The sequence below is a fragment of the Asterias rubens genome, chromosome 3, assembly GCF_902459465.1.
Source record: "Asterias rubens chromosome 3, eAstRub1.3, whole genome shotgun sequence".
NCBI classification, from domain to species: domain Eukaryota; kingdom Metazoa; phylum Echinodermata; class Asteroidea; order Forcipulatida; family Asteriidae; genus Asterias; species Asterias rubens.
Genome location: NC_047064.1, coordinates 20,019,234 through 20,037,973, shown reverse-complemented (window position 1 = coordinate 20,037,973; position 18,740 = coordinate 20,019,234). Strand labels below are relative to the sequence as shown.

Here is an 18,740-nt window from a genome sequence, read left to right as displayed (position 1 = left end):
GGCTCAGTGGTTTCTTTCCCTGCCTTTCACCTCTGTGGACCCGGTCCGAATCCTGGACCGGAGCCTTTAGGTTTGGCTCAGTGGTTTCTTTCCTTGCCTTTCACCTCTGTGGACCCGGTTCGAATCCTACCTCAAACCGGAGCCTTTAGGTTGGCTCAGTGGTTTCTTTCCCTGCCTTTCACCTCTGTGGACCCCGGTCCGAATCCTACCTCAAACCGGAGCCTTTAGGTTGGCTCAGTGGTTTCTTTCCCTGCCTTTCACCTCTGTGGACCCGGTCCGAATCCTACCTCAAACCGGAGCCTTTAGGTTGGCTCAGTGGTTTCTTTCCCTGCCTTTCACCTCTGTGGACCCGGTTCGAATCCTGGACCGGAGCCTTTAGGTTGGCTCAGTGGTTTCTTTCCCTGCCTTTCACCTCTGTGGACCCGGTTCGAATCCTGGACCGGAGCCTTTAGGTTGGCTCAGTGGTTTCTTTCCTTGCCTTTCACCTCTGTGGACCCGGTTCGAATCCTGGACCGGAGCCTTTAGGTTGGCTCAGTGGTTTCTTTCCCTGCCTTTCACCTCTGTGGACCCCGGTTCGAATCCTACCTCAAACCGGAGCCTTTAGGTTGGCTCAGTGGTTTCTTTCCCTGCCTTTCACCTCTGTGGACCCGGTTCGAATCCTACCTCAAACCGGAGCCTTTAGGTTGGCTCAGTGGTTTCTTTCCCTGCCTTTCACCTCTGTGGACCCGGTTCGAATCCTGGACCGGAGCCTTTATGTTGGCTCAGTGGTTTCTTTCCCTGCCTTTCACCTCTGTGGACCCGGTTCGAATCCTACCTCAGACCGGAGCCTTTAGGTTGGCTCAGTGGTTTCTTTCCCTGCCTTTCACCTATGTGGACCCGGTTCGAATCCTGGACCGGAGCCTTTAGGTTGGCTCAGTGGTTTCTTTCCTTGCCTTTCACCTCTGTGGACCCCGGTCCGAATCCCACCTCAGACCAACGCCTTATGTAATGTACATGTGGATTGAGTTTCCAGTCCTCACTTGATTTCATGTTTTTTTCCCCATTTTGGGTTTCCTCCCACAACTAATACTTAGTATTTATTCTTGTTTTATATCGGTCCTGTTATTGGCAGTGTCATGGCCGAGCGGTTAAGAGTCCCGGATTCAAGCACAGGTGTTTGATCAGCAGGGTGTGGGTTCGGATCCCGGTCGTGACACTTACTACATAAAAATTGCTTTCTGCTCCACCGGCCAGGCTTCGAACTGATGATACCCAAGCCTACATTCGTATGGACTGTGAAAGGGGTAACCCTGTTTCAGCCCTTGGAGTAGATAGCAACGGCCTCTGGAAAAAAATAATTGTAGGCCACACCTTGAAGTGGCCTTCAGTCCTTGTGTGCCAGGCGACTTGCATAAAAATAAAAATAAAATAAAAATATAATTCCACTAATTGTGCTGCTGTGTGTGTGTAATATATTTTGAAAAAGTATTACATAGTTTTGTTTAATCCTTAGGCTTAGATCAATCTTAAAGCTTACCTGCATTTCCAACATGTGCAACGGTGTGGATAAGGCTAAGCACCGCAATGATCAACCCAACCGTCTTATGAAATATAATATGTTGATCAATTGGTAGGAGTCGAGCTACACGCGTTGATCGGACGAATGTTAATGTCTGTCGAAGCATTAACACTAGGATCAGAGAACCGTTTAAATTCAAACATTGACCACATCCACGTGCTACGGAAAAGAAACAAAATGGATGAAAAGGGGTAATTATTTTATGTTCGGAATCATTTACTGTTAGTCTTTGGGGTACTTTTTGTGCGACACAGAACGTACACGTCCACAGATTTACATTAAACTTAAACTCTTTAAAGTTAATGATACTATGGGTAGAGAACATGTCTTGATGGGGTGCTGCAGTTTTTGAGAACTGAGTAAAACAATTTCATAACATATTATTTTAGCATGTACAGCAGATTTACGAGACTCTCCTGAAAGTATTGTTCTGTGATTTTCAAATTGTTTTCCTCTAAAACTTGACTAATGAAGCTGAAACTTCTGCATGTAAGTTATATAACACACATCTTCATTCACAGTGAGTAGGGATTCATGTCACGGCCAAAAACTTGATCTACAGAAGGTATCAAAACGATTTTAAATCCCTTATGATTGAGTATATAATGAAAAGTCTGGATGTCATTAGAAACCTGGCGACTTCCTAAGAGTTATTAACAATTACCGAAATTACCACGAGCGCATTCAAGCTTAGTAAAACAACCTGCCAAAGTTTCACTTCGACCATTTTATTTGAAGCTGTAAAGACAAGTCAACTTCAGTTTCAAACCGCTAAAGTAAATTACCTTGTGTGTTAATAGTCATGACAAAATAAGTTGCTTCAATACCTACTGGTTGTATTTTAGTCTAAACCGTAGAGTTTTAAAGTGTCGATACTCTAGAGCTAGACTGTTCAGGGTGGCGTAGGTTTGTCTTTTGGGGTCACGTTAGGCTGATTTTGGTTAGCGCTCATATCCGTCACTCAGTGGCGCTCAATGCGCTTTAGCATACAGTATTTTCCTGCAAAGTGTGTGGGACTACCTTTGAATTATGAGACCAACTATGATAAGACCGTACTCCTTTTACACAGCACCATGTAATGGTTTACAAGGTGCTGTGGCGCAATATGCTGCCAATCAAACAAGGAGCACCGGGGCGAACCCCTTCTCTTTCCGTGCACTACTTCTTAAACACAACACACGGGACCAATGGCTTTACGTCCCGTCCGAAGGACGAAGCACCATGGTTAAGTGTCTTGCTTATTGACTGGCACTCGAACCCACACAGAGCTCGAGTCCGGTGTTCTAAACCGTTAGGCCATAACTATTATTAGTTTTAATACAATATTAATGGGAAGTTTTTAAATTGAGCTGAAGGTACCTACCGATGACTAAACACCAATTGCTCCCAATAGAAGTAAACCTGTAAGCTGTTTCTGTGAATAATGTTGCATTGACGAGGCAGTAGGCAACAACGAAGATAACCTTGCGTACGTTATTATTGATGTATCTCCACGTCAGATACCTGGGTATTTTAAAACCTGCTTTGGGCTCATCTTCTGGGGGCTTCAGCCAGCCAGCAGCACTACAATCAACAGAATAAATACAAAGGAAATATTTAATTTCATTAATTTTTTGTTTCTTCATAAATATAAAAAGACATCACAATCCGAAGATTGAGTTGCGTCAAATTGTACAGTAAATCGATATATAATTCATTAAACAAAAAAGGCATGGGGAGGTATTGTTTTCTGCTCTACCAGTCAGGCTTCTGATGGATGATACCCAAGCCTACATCCAACCCCGTTTCAGCAGTGTATATAGGTGGCAACAACCCTGTTTCAGCAGTGTAGGTGGCCCCTGGCAAAATTAGTTGATTGTAGTCTACACCTTGAAGTGGTCGTCAGGCCTTGTGTGTCTGGTGACTTGCACACAGAAAGTCTTAAAGGTTGTACATACGTTTGGTAATTAGAATCCACTAGTTTTTTCCAATCCTATATATCGTTGTAGAATAAATACAATAAAGCTAATCGTGAAAATTTCATTTCAAAATGGTTGCGTTTTCAAGATAATAGCGAGGTTTCGTTGGCGCACCTGTAACGACTTTTAGTAGCTGTGACGTCATCACTGTTTGTGCAGTTATGACGTGTTCTCAATCGGTCAAAGTGCAAAAAGTTTCTTCAAAAAGTTTCTTGAAGAAGTTTAGCAGCTCCACTATACGCAAGTGAAAACGTATAGTAAAAGCATCGTAAAAGTAATAATTTACTCACAATTTCTCGGAAAAATTTTTACACTCGGACATAGAAAGTAGTAGATGATCTCGTAATTCATTTCAGGTTAGTGTCTGTTTTGGTAGTTTTTTTTGGTCTCCGAATGGATAGGTGATTTGGTACTGCGTTTGCGTTGTTTAGTTTCAACAAGCTAAATAAAACCGTGAGGTCACCAACGAAACCCTCCACACTATACGTCTGGTGAATAACGCGTAATACACTCGATGATTAGCTGTTTGTAGTCATTCACTCTAACCGTGCACGACCGAAACCTCCATATTGCCGACAATGTCCACACAGGCAGAATAAACTGCAAACTTAAAATAGACTATCTGAGAAACGATACCGCGGAACGCTTTTCGTATACAAATATTATGTTTGGGATAAAAAGTGATATCTTTTTCCATAACCGCAGTACTTCAAAGTGGACTGTTTCTCAAAATGTATTATACATTCCTAAGATGTTGTACTGCTTATTAAGCAAGTTTGTAATGCTGTATATTATCAGAGTCATTAACAAACATTATTAACGGACCCTTTCAATTTTAGAAGCGTCGTTGTATGAGAGACGGACTAGTGTTTTTTTTATTTATGTAACAATTCATCCTTCCAAACCAGCTAGCCATTTGCAGTATGCCTCTTACTCGCGTTTGTGATATTTTCGTTCATCCAATAAAATGCAAATTGAATATTTCTTTTGATATTACCGCAAGCCTTCCTTAGCAAGGTAGATGGGCTGTTAGACACACTCCATTCCGTTTCAACTCAACGTCACTACTAGCTATAGTCGCAATACAGCACACTTAAATTTGATTCAAGACATGAGTTATAAATAATAGTACATGTTTTTCTCCTAAAGACGAGCAGAGTATACGAATCGAGACGTCAAGAGCAAACCACTGTACCCGCAAGTTTACCATAAAAGCGTTTATCAGATGGAGCTAAAATTTTAAACTTGACCATGTAGAGCCAAAATTACCCCATAAACCAAAATTTGAGCAAATTTGAAGAGGGTAGGGGTTCTGACACAGAATGACCTTATAGTTGTGTCCTAATATTCACACCATGCAAAGCTTCAAACACCACTTAATTCAAGACGTGAATAGTTACCCAATAGTCATATTCTCCATGACATCCGGGTATTTTTCCAGTTCTTGTCGCAACTCTTCGAATGATATGGTTCCACTATCGTCTTCGTCCGCAGCTTCGAACAAGGCATCGGTGAGATCATCTAAGACGCTAGCACTAAGCTGTAAGGCACTTTCTTCCATACATGACTCTAAGACAGTACGAAGCTCTTCGTGGTCAATCTGACCACTGCCTGTGTGAAGTATAAGGGAAAACAAGCTTCATCCATTATTAAGGCGTTTACTCATTAGTGAAACCTAGTCACGTTGAACGCTCAATCAAATAATCACGCGTAGAAAAAAAATGAATATTGACCTGCAGAAAGACTTTGTCATTTTTTTTTTTCGATTTTCATTTTTTTTTTTTTTTTTACGCAAACACCAACAAGAATGCAATCCTAAAATTATGGACAATCCTTTAAAGAAGTGCTTGAGCTATTTTGTTATACCTCCACACTACAACAAAGCGGCGCACACATTGGAGCTCCCATATGACGTCACATTAGTGATGACGTAAACGGAGATTTTCGCGAATCTTTCAGAAAGGCACTCGCGTATTTGAAATGATTGGGTTTTTATTTACACAATTAAAATCTACCGTATACTCATATGCCTCAATTTTCTTATTGATTGAAAACATTTTAAATGAAGACCAGCAAAGATCTTGCCATTTTCGTGCAGGTACTTCTTTAAAAAAAATCTTTAAAATAATAACTTTGTCTTATGTTGGTTGGAAGTACTTCACTATAGTTCAGGATATACAATTTATTGAATTCGTTTTAATCTAAGAAGATTGTAACATTGGCTTTAGTCAACTAATATTTGTATTTGACATTTCTTTACCCATAAGCGTTACTCTAATTGATGCCTGCCTTGTTTGGATATCCTGTCGAACGGCGTACTTCAATCTTAATATAATTTCAACAAAGGGTTTATTTCTCGTCTTATAAAAAATAAAACATTTCAACAATGACGGCCCTAAGGAACATAACTGAACTCAGTCATGCCCTTGTAGTTGCGTCAGAAATATCTTGTCTCTTCTTGACTAGCTTCGTCTGTTGTTCATCGTTCACCTTTTTGAGCTTCTAATTATAATGGTTAGACCTCTTGTTCAGTCCTAGCTCGTTTGAGTGGCGTGTTCTTTGTTTGTTTGTTCTGGTTCGTTCTGTTGTAACTTAAGTTCTGTTATGTTCTGAAGTCAAGTATTCTGTTTAAAAGGCATTTCTATAGAAGAATGTATTTTGAACACGGCTCCATATTTGAAACTTTTGGTATTGTGTCTACTTTAATTATTATTCTAGCAGTTTTGTATACCTCCTTTTTTCAATAGACCGTCTTGTTAATTACGTGTATCTTCATTTTGCAATATCTAAATAAATATCGAGTCGTGCAACTGCCACAATACGGAATGGTTTCAAACACAACGGATATGCGTTGTAGAACCAAGGAAGTGGTGCGGTCAAATTGTAGTCTCTTAGGAATTATTTTACCAGAATTTCTAGATTTTCATCTTCTAATCAAAAGCCCATCTCTTTAATCTGTATGTATTTATCTTTATAACAAAGGCTGACCCATTGACATTAAAATCGTGCTATGGTCAAGGTAACGCCACCATATCTTAGTTCCTTGACGTAATGACCATTATTTTGCCTGTTTCGTTTTTCCCCCTTTTTTTACTATTTGATTTAATTCAACACTCAAATATAGATATATCCATGGATATAATGACTGATATGGTCATGTCACCACGTTCGACCTAGAATATAACAAACACTCAAACAGATAATATGTCAGAGAACTGGATCATTATTATCGCAGATGAACTTTGACCTACCGTCTACGTCATAAACATTGAAGAGGAATCGAAGTTTCTCGGCCGGTTCTCCATGTGTGAGCATGCGCAGTCCGTCCATCAGCTCATCTAAACTAATGGTACCGCTATTGTCTGCGTCGAATAACGCAAAGAACCGTTTGGCGAAAAACTCCTGAAATATTGAAGTTTACAAAATCATATAAAATACATGCAAAAACCTTAGAACGAACACACATAATTTGTCAGTCACAGAACAAAAGTATAATGTCATTAAGACATTTAAAAACCCTTTTTGTGAAACGACACGTAAATAAGTTGCATAATATACAACAGTTTCACATTCATCGAAAAATCCTTAGCTGCAAACCAGACTATTCCCAATTTTACAAAGTGTCATAAAAGAACAACTTCAAAACAGTTTTCAAAGTGTGTAAAGAGGCCGATCAACTATACACAGTAAATTGTTTATCCACCTCATTTATCAGTACACATAAAGTCCTATAAAAAAAATGATGTCAATGTCCTAAAACACTCTCTGTCTCATTCCAAACCCCAAAGAGCTTTCAGGGGGAAAACATTGCGAAGGATAATTACCTTCAACCTCTTCATATTTGCACTCAAAATCTACGCCAATTTGTAGTTCCATTCTTTCTAATGGGAGCCGCATCGGGGAATACAACAGGACAATTACCGATGGTATCTAGTCTCTAGTGACGGTTAACACCCCGGGAGTCCGGTCCATAGCATGGTGTAATTAGATGACAGACTCTAGTCCCTACAAGTCTACCCTATATCGGTTGATTAGCCTTCTTTCAAGTCAACGATAATCACATTTTCAAAAAGAGCAACCTTGAGGCGGACACTTTTTATATCACGAGGGCGTTTTTTGCCCGAGCTCTTTATAAGTCTAAAACCATTTTTTGTGTTTTTGGCATCTGTCTGTGTTTAAGGGACCCCGATTGCAAGGGTATTCGATGGAATACAAAACAAAGCTGAATTCAAATCTCTTCTCAAACGTTATCTTATGTCAAAGGTTTTCAAGGACTAATTTAGTTTAATCTGTTTTCTTTCGGTTTGTTTTTGGTTTACTGCGCATTGAACACACAACATGTTGGTTCTTGTGCGCGTTATACAAGTCTTTATTATTATTATTCATATTATATAAATTGGTCTGAACAATAATGCTTCCTGAACCTTTTTTTGGGGGGGGGGTGGGGGGGGGGTAAATAAGCTTTTCAATAATAACTTGAATGTATACGTGAACTTTGATGACTGACTTGCTGATTGACTGAAATAGTTGTCTGATTGCTTGACTGTCTGATTGATTGATTGATTGATTGATTGATTGTTCACTTGATTTATTTACCATACAGGTTGTGTAGTGGTTTGTTGATAAAACGGGTGTTTATATTCTTAAGCCATTGTCTTCATTTGGTTGTTGAATGTTTGTTCTCATTGAGTTGATTGGGTAAAGTATTTACATATTGAATCTTTTTAGTGCACACAGGGAAAACAATTTTCACTTTTAACTTGTAATCTGTGATGAAATAAATAAATTGAATTGATTGAATTGAATTGAATTGAGGCGAACGGAGCTTTGTGCTGTTATTAAAAACTAGAAACAAACAACGAACATTACACAAGATAACAATAAAATATTATACAAATTCTTGAACAAATTAATTTGACATTTGGGAACAATTAATTTAATGATCATATTATATTACAAACATCTGATAAATGATAAGAACCCACCTTTTTGACTTTGAGGGCCAGTTTGAATTCCTGCCAATCAATAAGACGATCAGTGCCAGCAATAGCAGCAAACTGTCTCTGTGCCCACTCCAGCCATTTAGCGTCATCTTCTACCGTCATTCGGAAATCATCTCCTTTCTCCATCACAGCTTGGTCGACAACAAGTCTGCCAAGTAAACAAACAAATAAACAAACAAATTAAAGTCAACATCAATTAAATCTGAGAGTCGGGGCATTGCATGGTAAGGTATTAATATACATTTGGTTTGCAGTTAAACTTGCCAGGTAGATTTTGTTCTTTAGTTCTCTTGCTATATGTTCTATAACTGCGGAGTAGATTTTCGGATTAAAAAAAAAAAAAAAAAAGTAGGAAGAACAAAATCTACCTAGCAAGTAGACACACACATGGTGCTACCGCAAAACAAATATAAATCTATTAAATCGTTGTGGTACCCATTGCTAAAACATAGGACTCGAAGCGCCTCTAAGGGTAGGGCAGTCTCGGTTATCTAAAGTTGGTAATACACTGCCAATGCAAAGGTCTTGGGGTCGAATCCCACCCGAGTAATAAATATGCCTGTGATTTGTTTTTTTCACAAAACTTAAGAAAGTACTAACACACATCGTTAAAAAGATAAAACCATAAACTGTATAACGACTTTAAATTAAAACTGAAATCAGATGAAAACAAACTATTTTGTTTCATCACATTACCACTAATTAACATTCATGACATTTTCTTGCAATCTCATTTCCCAAGTCGAGTTTATAGGAGGCTGTAATTTCTTGGCATGGCACCACAGCTGCACAAACCAATATTGAAATTATAAACAGCATTTATCTGTATCTGGATATGATTCTCCATGTGTCGTGTTTTCTAAAATAAATATCTCCATAATCCTCTTGGGAAAACACCAGAAATTTGATGACCTACTATCACAGATAAAGCAGAACCAAAAGGATCAATGGAAAGTCAAAACAATAATGTGGCATATGTAACCTTTACAAGAAGAAGTTACTTAAACTTCAATGGTAGTTGCACTTTTCCTATATCTGAGAGTATTTATTATACACTCGTAAAAAAGGCATCACTACCATTACTTCACGCCACTCTAAAAATACAAGTAATACCATATCATCAACACCGTGTTTCTGGTTCAGGGGAGATTTAGACAAGATAGAAATGGAGCAAATCATCAGAGCCCGATGGCTAAGTGTAAGAAATTTCTTTTTCAAATCTGTTGAGATCATTTAGAGATTTTCTCTTAAGCTTCGAGGACGCCGGGGGGGGGGGGGGGGGGGGGGATGGTCTTAAAGGGTTTTGACGATCGCTCTTGCATCTGGTGTGCATTAGAGTGAGGCATCAATCGTCTAGTGCACATGCCTCAACCTTTCATCTGTTTTGGTGGAATTTTCTGGTAACTCCTACTCATTTTCTCGCCTTGTTGTTTGGGCAAATGGCATTGGTACTCTGTCATCGTTACTGTCGCATTGACATTTGTTTTCTGTCACCATTATTGTCGACTTGTCATTGTTACTCTGTCATCATTAACGTCGCCTTGACTATGGTATTATGTCACCATTACTGTCGCATTGTTGCTGTATTATGTCAGCATTAATGTCGTTTTGTCATTGCATGTGTACATTCCAGACATCTATATTTCATTTTAATTTCTTATTTTGTTAGTGTTTTTTTCTATTTGGATACAAGTCGTATCGTTTTTGCATCGTCAACATTTTTTCCAAACCCTTTTATTAAAAAATAAAAACTTTATTCAAACTGTCAACATTGTCTGCAATATTTGGGGTTTATAAACAAAACTTTGTTTTTATCCTCGTCGACATTATGTATTTGTCTTCACTGATAAATTTTTAACAAAAACATTATTTTCATAAATATCTAAATTGTAAAAAAAAAACTACCATTTGCCAATATTTTGTGGCTTTTTTGTACATGAACAAATTATTTTGCAAGCTTCAGTGGATGGTATCTTAACTTCATCAATGTTTTCATTGATTGATCCAACATTGACAATAAGTCAAAAGGCTATCATTGTACCAGACTGTACTCCAACAATACGTGTATCTATGGTAAACTAAACCTCATTTATAAGAAACTTCTATTTAAATTTAAGGTGTTATAAGACCATCTTTAATCGACCAGATATCGCCAAAGTGTCTTTTTAAACAAATCATGGTGTGAATTGCCCATAAAACCCACACACTTATATATATCAGTGTGGATGATGACCATATGGTTTGCGCGGTCTAGTTTGATGCCAACCATAAACAAAATAGCCGCCTGCCACACCACGATTGACTTTGAAACCACACGTGGTAACCAAGCATAAAGGCGGGATTTCTAGCACGTAAAACTTGAAGCAATTTCCAGGTTTCAGGGCTATGTTTCCTCTGGGACCGTTCCCTTCTGTTAGATGTGTCCCTTCCCCGTGGTAAGTTAACCACGTGCTCTGAAGTTACAGCCTTGTCCCAGTGCAACATGAAACCGTCGAAGTCTAATTAACTTTGCTTTGAGAATTGCTTTCATATTTTGGGACTGCGATTTTTCAAAAAATGTGTTTGCTCTAGAAAACGAGATAAGCGAAGCCAAGACACTGACCCTAACACTTTCCTCGAACTCTGAAAACAGTTTTACCAAGAGTCAAATTTGGAAATGTTACGAAAAAAAGGTTACATAAATTGATACTTATTTGAATGACACAAACAGCATCCTGACAATCCCACCCCTTCATGTTTCCCCGCATTGTAATACGTACAATGCACTTACCACTTTTATGGTCCAGTAATCAACCCTTTCATACTGACCGTCCTTTATCATCACTACTTTACTCCTTTTGGTTCCTTGCCACCAATTGTTTATAAATTAGTAACTTTGATTGACTACGAGTTTCCCGCTTTCTCTGGATACCTCCCCTTAAAGACACTGGACACTATTGGTATTTGTCAAAGACCAGTCTTCTCACTTGGTGTATCTCAACATATGCATAAACCTGTGAAAATTTGAGCTCAATTGGTCACACGAAGTTGTGTGCTTTCAGATGCTTGATTTCGAGACCTCAAATTCTAAATCTGAGGTCTCGAAATCAAATTCGTGGAAAGTTACTTCTTTCTCGAAAACTATGTCTCCTAAGCGTGAGCCGTTTCTCACAATGTTTTATGCTATCAACTTCTACTCATTACTCGGTACAAAATGAGGTTTTATGACAATAATTATATTGAGTAATAACCAGTAGTGTCCACTGCCTTTAATCCCTTGCTCCTCTTTTTGCTATAAATGGATATGTGTTAATTTGTACTCCCTCATGCCTCTGGTGAAGGTCGGGTTTGGATCGAAAGCTAAGGCCATCTACCCTACTAATGTTATATACATTATTTACAAAAAATAACATGGTCCACGCTACAGGTTAGTTTTGTTTTGAATCAAAACCAACCTTCAAAATCTTATCAGACAACCGTGAAAAAAATGACAGTCAAGATGGTCCAGAAGTGATGTGTAATTAACACAAGATTGATTGTGGAATTGAAGTTTATTAAAAATTAATAATGATGTTCATATTGTTTGATTTGATCTCTGCTGGATCTATGCTAGGGCATGTTGACTGTAATAACTAGAGTAAACAGTTCCTCTAAGATTGCTTTCTGCGTCCATTGGAGCATATCTTTCATTATGTTTGTAAAACATGCTGAGAGTCTAATAACGGTTTTATTGTTATGTTAATTTAAAGGCACTGGACACTATTCGGTAATTACTCAAAACAACTGTTAACTTAAAAACTGAATCGGTAACTAGCAATGGAGAGTTGTTTGTAGTATAAAACAGTGTGAGAAACGGCTCCCTCTGAAGTAATGTTGTGTTTGAGAAAGGGAATTTTCTTTCTCAAATATTAAAAGACTTTAAGCCTGAAGTCTTGTAGTATTATTTTACAAATACCAACAGTGCCAAGTATCTTTAATGAATGCAATGGCCGGACGTTTCGACCCTAGCAGAGCCCTTTTCTAATAAGGTTAGACAATGATCATTTAATAAAGAAGATGTCGACGGAACTTAAAGTTAAAAATGTTGGCATTTTTGTGGTTTTTCTTCATGTTTAGAAAAAGGGGGAAACATAGTAATTGGTTATGTCTTGTTTTGTTTGTTGTTTTATTCCCTGGGTAATCTTATTTGTCGATCTCTTGCTACACACCAGAAGAGTGTAAAAAACAATAGCAATGATGAACAAATCAAAGATCATTATCAGGTACTTGTTACGAATGGTAGAATGCTGTTTCCTTGTATCACATCTTATCAAAAAAATATAATAAGATGATACCTATAAATGTCATTTAGCGAAACATAGTTAAAACAAAGTTATCTATTTCCCTTTAAGGCATTGTAAGGAAATGAAATGAATTTATTTGATGGAATTTCAGGCCTAAACGGTCTTGACCCTATTCTTCAGGACGTAACCCCTGCTGATTTGTAAATGAAATCCACCATCTGTCACTAATTGCCTTAGCTCAACCTGCAGCCGGTCTCTGCGTTTCTGTCTCTCCTGTTTTTTCTTTTATGAAATATTGTTATCAGAGACTGGAGCAATGATTTAATGTCTTTTTTTCCTTTCCATCATGAAAACGTGTTGTCTATTTCTTTCAGCTGAATTTCACACGGGAAATGACTGGGGTATACATGTATACACTAAAGAAGACAAACCAATTTCAGTTATGACGTCAGTTTCAGAATTGTTTCCAAATCCTCATAAAATGTCATGTTCTCCCTTTGGAACAATTACTATTGGAATTGGTAATGGGGAAACGCTTAATGAATTATAGGCCTATAGGCAGTTTATGAAAATAATCTATGTGGGTGGGGACTCAAAAGATCACTTTCCTTGATCTTTCAACAAACAACAATGTTCAACCCTGAAACTAAGAATGATCAATTCAAAATTGGATCTCGATAGTCTTGTCATAATATTGATTATAAAAAAATAATTTAAAAAAAAATTGTTTTTTTGCGTTTATAACCTTCAACATAATATCTGCAAAACATAATCATATTCACTTATAGGCTGTGTTCATCCGTAGTGTAAGATGTAGCCCTCCTCACGTAGATGTCGATTATTTCTATTTCTTGCAGTTCTGATCCATGTTGTTCCTGCATAAACCCTGTTGTCATCTCTCCATCTTCTTTTCTGTCTTCCTCTTTTCCCTTTCCCTGTCCTGTGTTGCCAACCCATTATTATTGTTTGCTATCTACTGTCATGTCTTCAGGCAGCGTGTCGAGCCCATCTTCATTCAGCTTTTGTTATTGTCCCTATGATGTCTCTTACTCCAGTTTTCTTTCGTATTTCCGTGCATTTATTTATTATCATTCCATGAATAATCTTTTTCTAAAAATAAAAACACAACTGACTTTCCACTACACTGCGGGTTTTTTTTTTTTTACAAGGGGTTGTTACTGAAGCATAATTAAGTTGCATAATGAAGAGTTTCGATTAGTCAAGTTTTTGTACCATTCTTGATACAGACAGATTTAATTAAGGCAGTAAACGTCCAGATCAACCAGCACCGCTTTGTGTTCAAACTCAATCAATTACGGTCATAACTACACACTAATTAGCAACAACAATATTGCCACTTGTACAACACACGGGCCGACCATTATTGCCCTTACGCTCGCCTGCAGTGCGTGTAGACCAATAATGCACTAACTGCAGTGGCCAGGAAGAGCCAAACCGTTGCATAAAGTGAGTTTAATTTGTCCAAAGCTCGTCAAGGTTTTGATAAATTACACCAACCTAATTTATCAACAGTTGGAGTTGCCGTTAGACAAGTCTCATTAATGTTTCATCATTGTTATTATAAAACAGTGTGATAGCTTATCAACTTGATAACAGTTTCCATGTAAACTGTGAGTAACATATTTACAAATCTGTCTGAAATCAACGATGTATATAGTGAGAATAAGATCTGCTCCAGTGGAGTTTATTGATGGCAAAACCTCGTGCCATTTCATGTCACATGAGTTGACCAACTTCCGCTAATTGTTACCACTTAACCAAAGTACATCAACTCATGGAAATCAGTTTGGGAACTTGGAAGAATTTTAACTTATTAGTTAGGAATGACACTGTATTTAACAGATGAGTTTGAGAACCATCTTTAAATGTCCCACGTTGAATTGTATATACATTTATCACGCTATCAACATCTTGGTCACGTTCCCTGTTTTCAATACCAGTAATGAATGCTGACATTAATTGCGTAGGGCACCATACTTTTATTTCGTCCAGCCTCAGTTTGGTTACAATGATTTGGAATGGAGTAAAATCAAGATGATCACACCGTGATAAAGGTCTATTGCCCCCCCCCCCCCCTTGAAGAAATGTGTGACTTGTTTTAAACCCACGGTTTCAATGAAGTACAGATGTTATCAGATTGTAAGATGTATCCGGTTTCAAACCTGTCTCTCACCTACGACGGGAGGAAAGAAGTTGATGTGAGACCATCATCAATAATATATTTCAAGTATCAGTCGAACTAAAACCCATATCAGCAGAGTCTGTCTGTTATTACGTATTGCTAGTCGGTAGTTTGCGGTGACACCATGAAGTAAAATGTCTTTTGATTGTATTGATAGTTAAAAGCACTTGACACTAATGAACTACTCAAGATAATTGTTGTTAGCATAAAATTTCGATTGAAAACGAGCAATGGAGAGCTGTTGATAGTATAAAACATTGTGAGAAACGGCTCCCTCTGAAGTAACGTAGTTTTGAGGAAGAGGCAACCCATGTGCCTTTAAGGCTATGCATGGTAGAAAATACTAAGTATAAGTAAGATTTGCGGTGATACCATTTTAACAAGTTCTTTTTATTGTGTTGCTGTTTAAATCAAACTTGGATTCGTCCATACACACAAGGGAATGAATCTAGCAAAATTGTGTTGCAACTGTTGTGTATAATAAGATTGCATCATCCAATTTGTAACTGACAGGTTCACAAAGTTTGAATGTAGTGCAGATGTCTTGAAGATGATCTGCGCATCCGTGCGTTCAATGCAGGAAGGTATCGAATATCTCTGTTGTTCTAAATAACTGAAAAACTGATATGGATTAATTGATAACAGATATGTGTAATTGGAATCAGATTAGGCTTATCAATATTAGATCAGCCTTATCAATATCAGATCGGCGTTATCATCATTAGATTAACCTCATCAACTTTAGAGTCACCTTGTTAATCTTAGATTTGGTTTACCAATATCAAGATAGCCTTATCAATCACTGTTATCAAAATCAGCTTTCATTTAATCAATATCATACTGTCATTGTCACTATCGGATTGACATGTGACCAATACCAGATTTATCTTATCAAAATCTGAATAATTCTTTTGATTATCAGGGTTGACTTATCAACTTCAAACCTCAATCAAGATGGCTTTGTCGATGCCAGATTGGTTTTATCGATATCAGTTTAACCCTTATCAATATCAGTTTTGTCTTATCGATATGATTAATCCTTAAAATGGCAATCAATACACGATAAAATCATGTATCAACTCATTGGTAGATCCCATAGTGTTGTGATTATTGCAGGAACAAATAGTTGACCATTCTTAATGGATGTAAGTGTTGACTTGAATTCTTCATTAAAATCACTTTTACCTCATCAGGATAACAACTGTGTATAAATGTTAGTAAACTTGCGGATACAACCATGTAATGATTGCTCTTGTTGAGGGAGTGTTGGTTCAGAAAATATTCGGTTTGGTCTCGACGTTTCGAACAGTATACTCTGCTTATCTTCAGGAGAAAGCTGGAATGCCAGTGGTGATGCTGCTTAAGTAGTGCTTGAGGAATCCAAATTTTGGCGGGAAGTATCTAAGTTGTTCGTGTTCTTTGAAGCATTGGAGTTGGATGCTGGCTGGGTGTGTTTATATCAAGTTGTATTCAGTCTGTCACTTTTGATTAATTAAGTGTCAATTTTATGCCAGCTAATAACAGTCGAATTCTAAATAAAGTCAAATGCTATCATTGACTCTTGGGAACTCGTTTATGCATGAGTGTGAAACGACTGTACAATCAAATATATTTGATTACAAATTTCGCCTCTTTCTTCACCTTCCAATCAACTTTTCTAACAAGCTCAGTCGTCTGCAATGTACCTCCAGGCAACTTTACAAAACCTCTAAAACCTCTTTGTTTTATTTGTGTAATGAAATCTGTTAAATTGTTCTCATGCCATCAGTCACGTTCTATTGGGGGGGGGGGGTGGACCTCCTGTAAATGTATTGTCCGTACAAGCATTTGTTGTAAACACTAATTGTTAACAACAATGGAACCCAAGTCTAGACTTGATTATGCCCTTGGGGGGTTTCATCAAAGTACACTGGTGGATGTAATCATTAGAACAAATTGGGAAAAAGCCGTAATTTGTTTTATTACAAATACAAATTGGCTGTTCTTAATGTACAGGCTTTCATTTAATGTCAAAGGTACCATCTTTTTGAGCGTCAACAAAACAGCAGTTCTGGTTTAAGTAACTTTTGATTTTCTAGTTATGGTTTTTTCCGCTTGTTCCGTCCTAGCTCGTATAAATAGCGTCCTCTTTATTTTGTTTGTCCTCTTTTGGCTTTTGTCTGTCGTTCTGTTGTAACTGAAATTCTGCTCTGAAGTCCAGTATTTTGTTTATAAGGCATTCCTGTACAAGACTTTGTCTTTTTGAATATATTTGTCTCTTTTTATTGTTGTGTCTCCTTTAATTATTATTCTACCAGTTCTTTGACCTCTTTGTTCAATAGACCATCTTTATATTTACGTGTATGTTCATATTTCAATGGAAATGATCCGTCGATGAACTGAAGTGAACTGAATTGAATGGAAAACAGCATTGTGTTATAACGTTTGCAATCGTGTTTTCTGGCTGCATGTGTGCATACAGTCTGCATTTGTTTCACCTTCAACCTCTTTACTTCTCATATGAAACCAGAATTATATACCTTGTGTGAAACAATGCCTAGTTGTAATTTGAATAGGGCCTTATAGACTAGACTTTATGATGTTGTCTTCGTTCCGTTACTTTGGCCGATAATTTGTTTCGTAAACAACCTTTTTAGATGAACTGTTTTCGAGAAGAAGTAACTATAGCTAATCTTAAGCGACGTCACATATCGGTTACATTTTTAATAAGATTTACTCATTTTATGCACATCTGTTTGTTTTAATTGATGGACAAAAACCAGGCCAGTCCGGGCCACATAAACATCTTTAAAACAGTTCCGAGTAATATGAAGCAATCTCTGAGACGGTCTGAAGCCTCACGAAAAATGTTATCCTCACAAAAGCTTTTACATAATAACGACCTTGATGCAACAATTTCACCAAAGGAAATCCTTTTTGCAGATTAGCGGTTATCGTTCAGCAGAGCAATTACATTCCATGATCGAGTGTAGAGACAGTAATGTCATTTTACAAACACCATTAAGATAACATGAACGATATAGATTGTAAACTGTACTAGTAGAGTCTGCTGGGATCTCATTATTGCATAATATATTAATCTTGGAGTACCCAAGCAACCTCTAATAACGATCACTAAGCATGATGGGCCTCATTCACAATCAAGATCTTTAATGACTCATCAAACATTCAACCCTCCAAAAACAATAATTTTTATTCTAAAATTTCATTCACAATTTCTTTTAAGCTTTGTCTAAAGGCTATGTATAATATAATATAATATAGTATAATATCAACCATACTGGTTGTGAGATCTGTTAAAAGCGGCCTTTAACTATTTTCATCCGAAATAGAAAGGTAAAAGACGAATAAAATGCAAAGCTGGCAGATGTTCAAATAGCAAAACTGGTATTCTCTTTCACTTAAAATGTGTTTTCTTAAAAGTCTATACACACTTTTGAAAAAAGGGGGGGGGGAATCCATCCAGAATAAAATAAAATAAAGGCGAAATAATAGCAAAGTTTGCATATGTACCAATAACAAAACTGGTATTCTCATTGACTTAAAGTGGGTCTTCTTCAAAATCTAGACACACTTTGGGAGGTTCTTATTTTCACCCGAAATGGACAGATGAATACGAATAAATTGCAAAAATGGCAGACGTAGCAAAAGCAAAACTGTAATTCCCATGGAATTAAAATTGGCTTCCTCTATAGAGACCTCACCACAAGCCTCGGCTTCTATAGATGATGCCTCCATACATTACTAATACTATTC

General features: G+C 37.4%; 1 protein-coding gene across 1 annotated transcript in view; it reads right to left on the bottom strand.

Annotated features, from left to right (window-relative positions):
* Positions 1 to 18,740, bottom strand: part of LOC117288195 (NADPH oxidase 5-like) — a 52,112-nt gene that overhangs the window by 23,300 nt on the left and 10,072 nt on the right. The window contains exons 2-6 of the mRNA XM_033768940.1: positions 8,502 to 8,667; positions 6,768 to 6,918; positions 4,917 to 5,127; positions 2,922 to 3,121; positions 1,517 to 1,717 (exon numbers count right to left, since the gene is read on the bottom strand). Coding sequence (XP_033624831.1) covers positions 1,517 to 1,717; positions 2,922 to 3,121; positions 4,917 to 5,127; positions 6,768 to 6,918; positions 8,502 to 8,645 — 907 coding nt within the window. The 5' untranslated portion in view covers positions 8,646 to 8,667. The remainder of the gene's footprint in view (positions 1 to 1,516; positions 1,718 to 2,921; positions 3,122 to 4,916; positions 5,128 to 6,767; positions 6,919 to 8,501; positions 8,668 to 18,740) is intronic.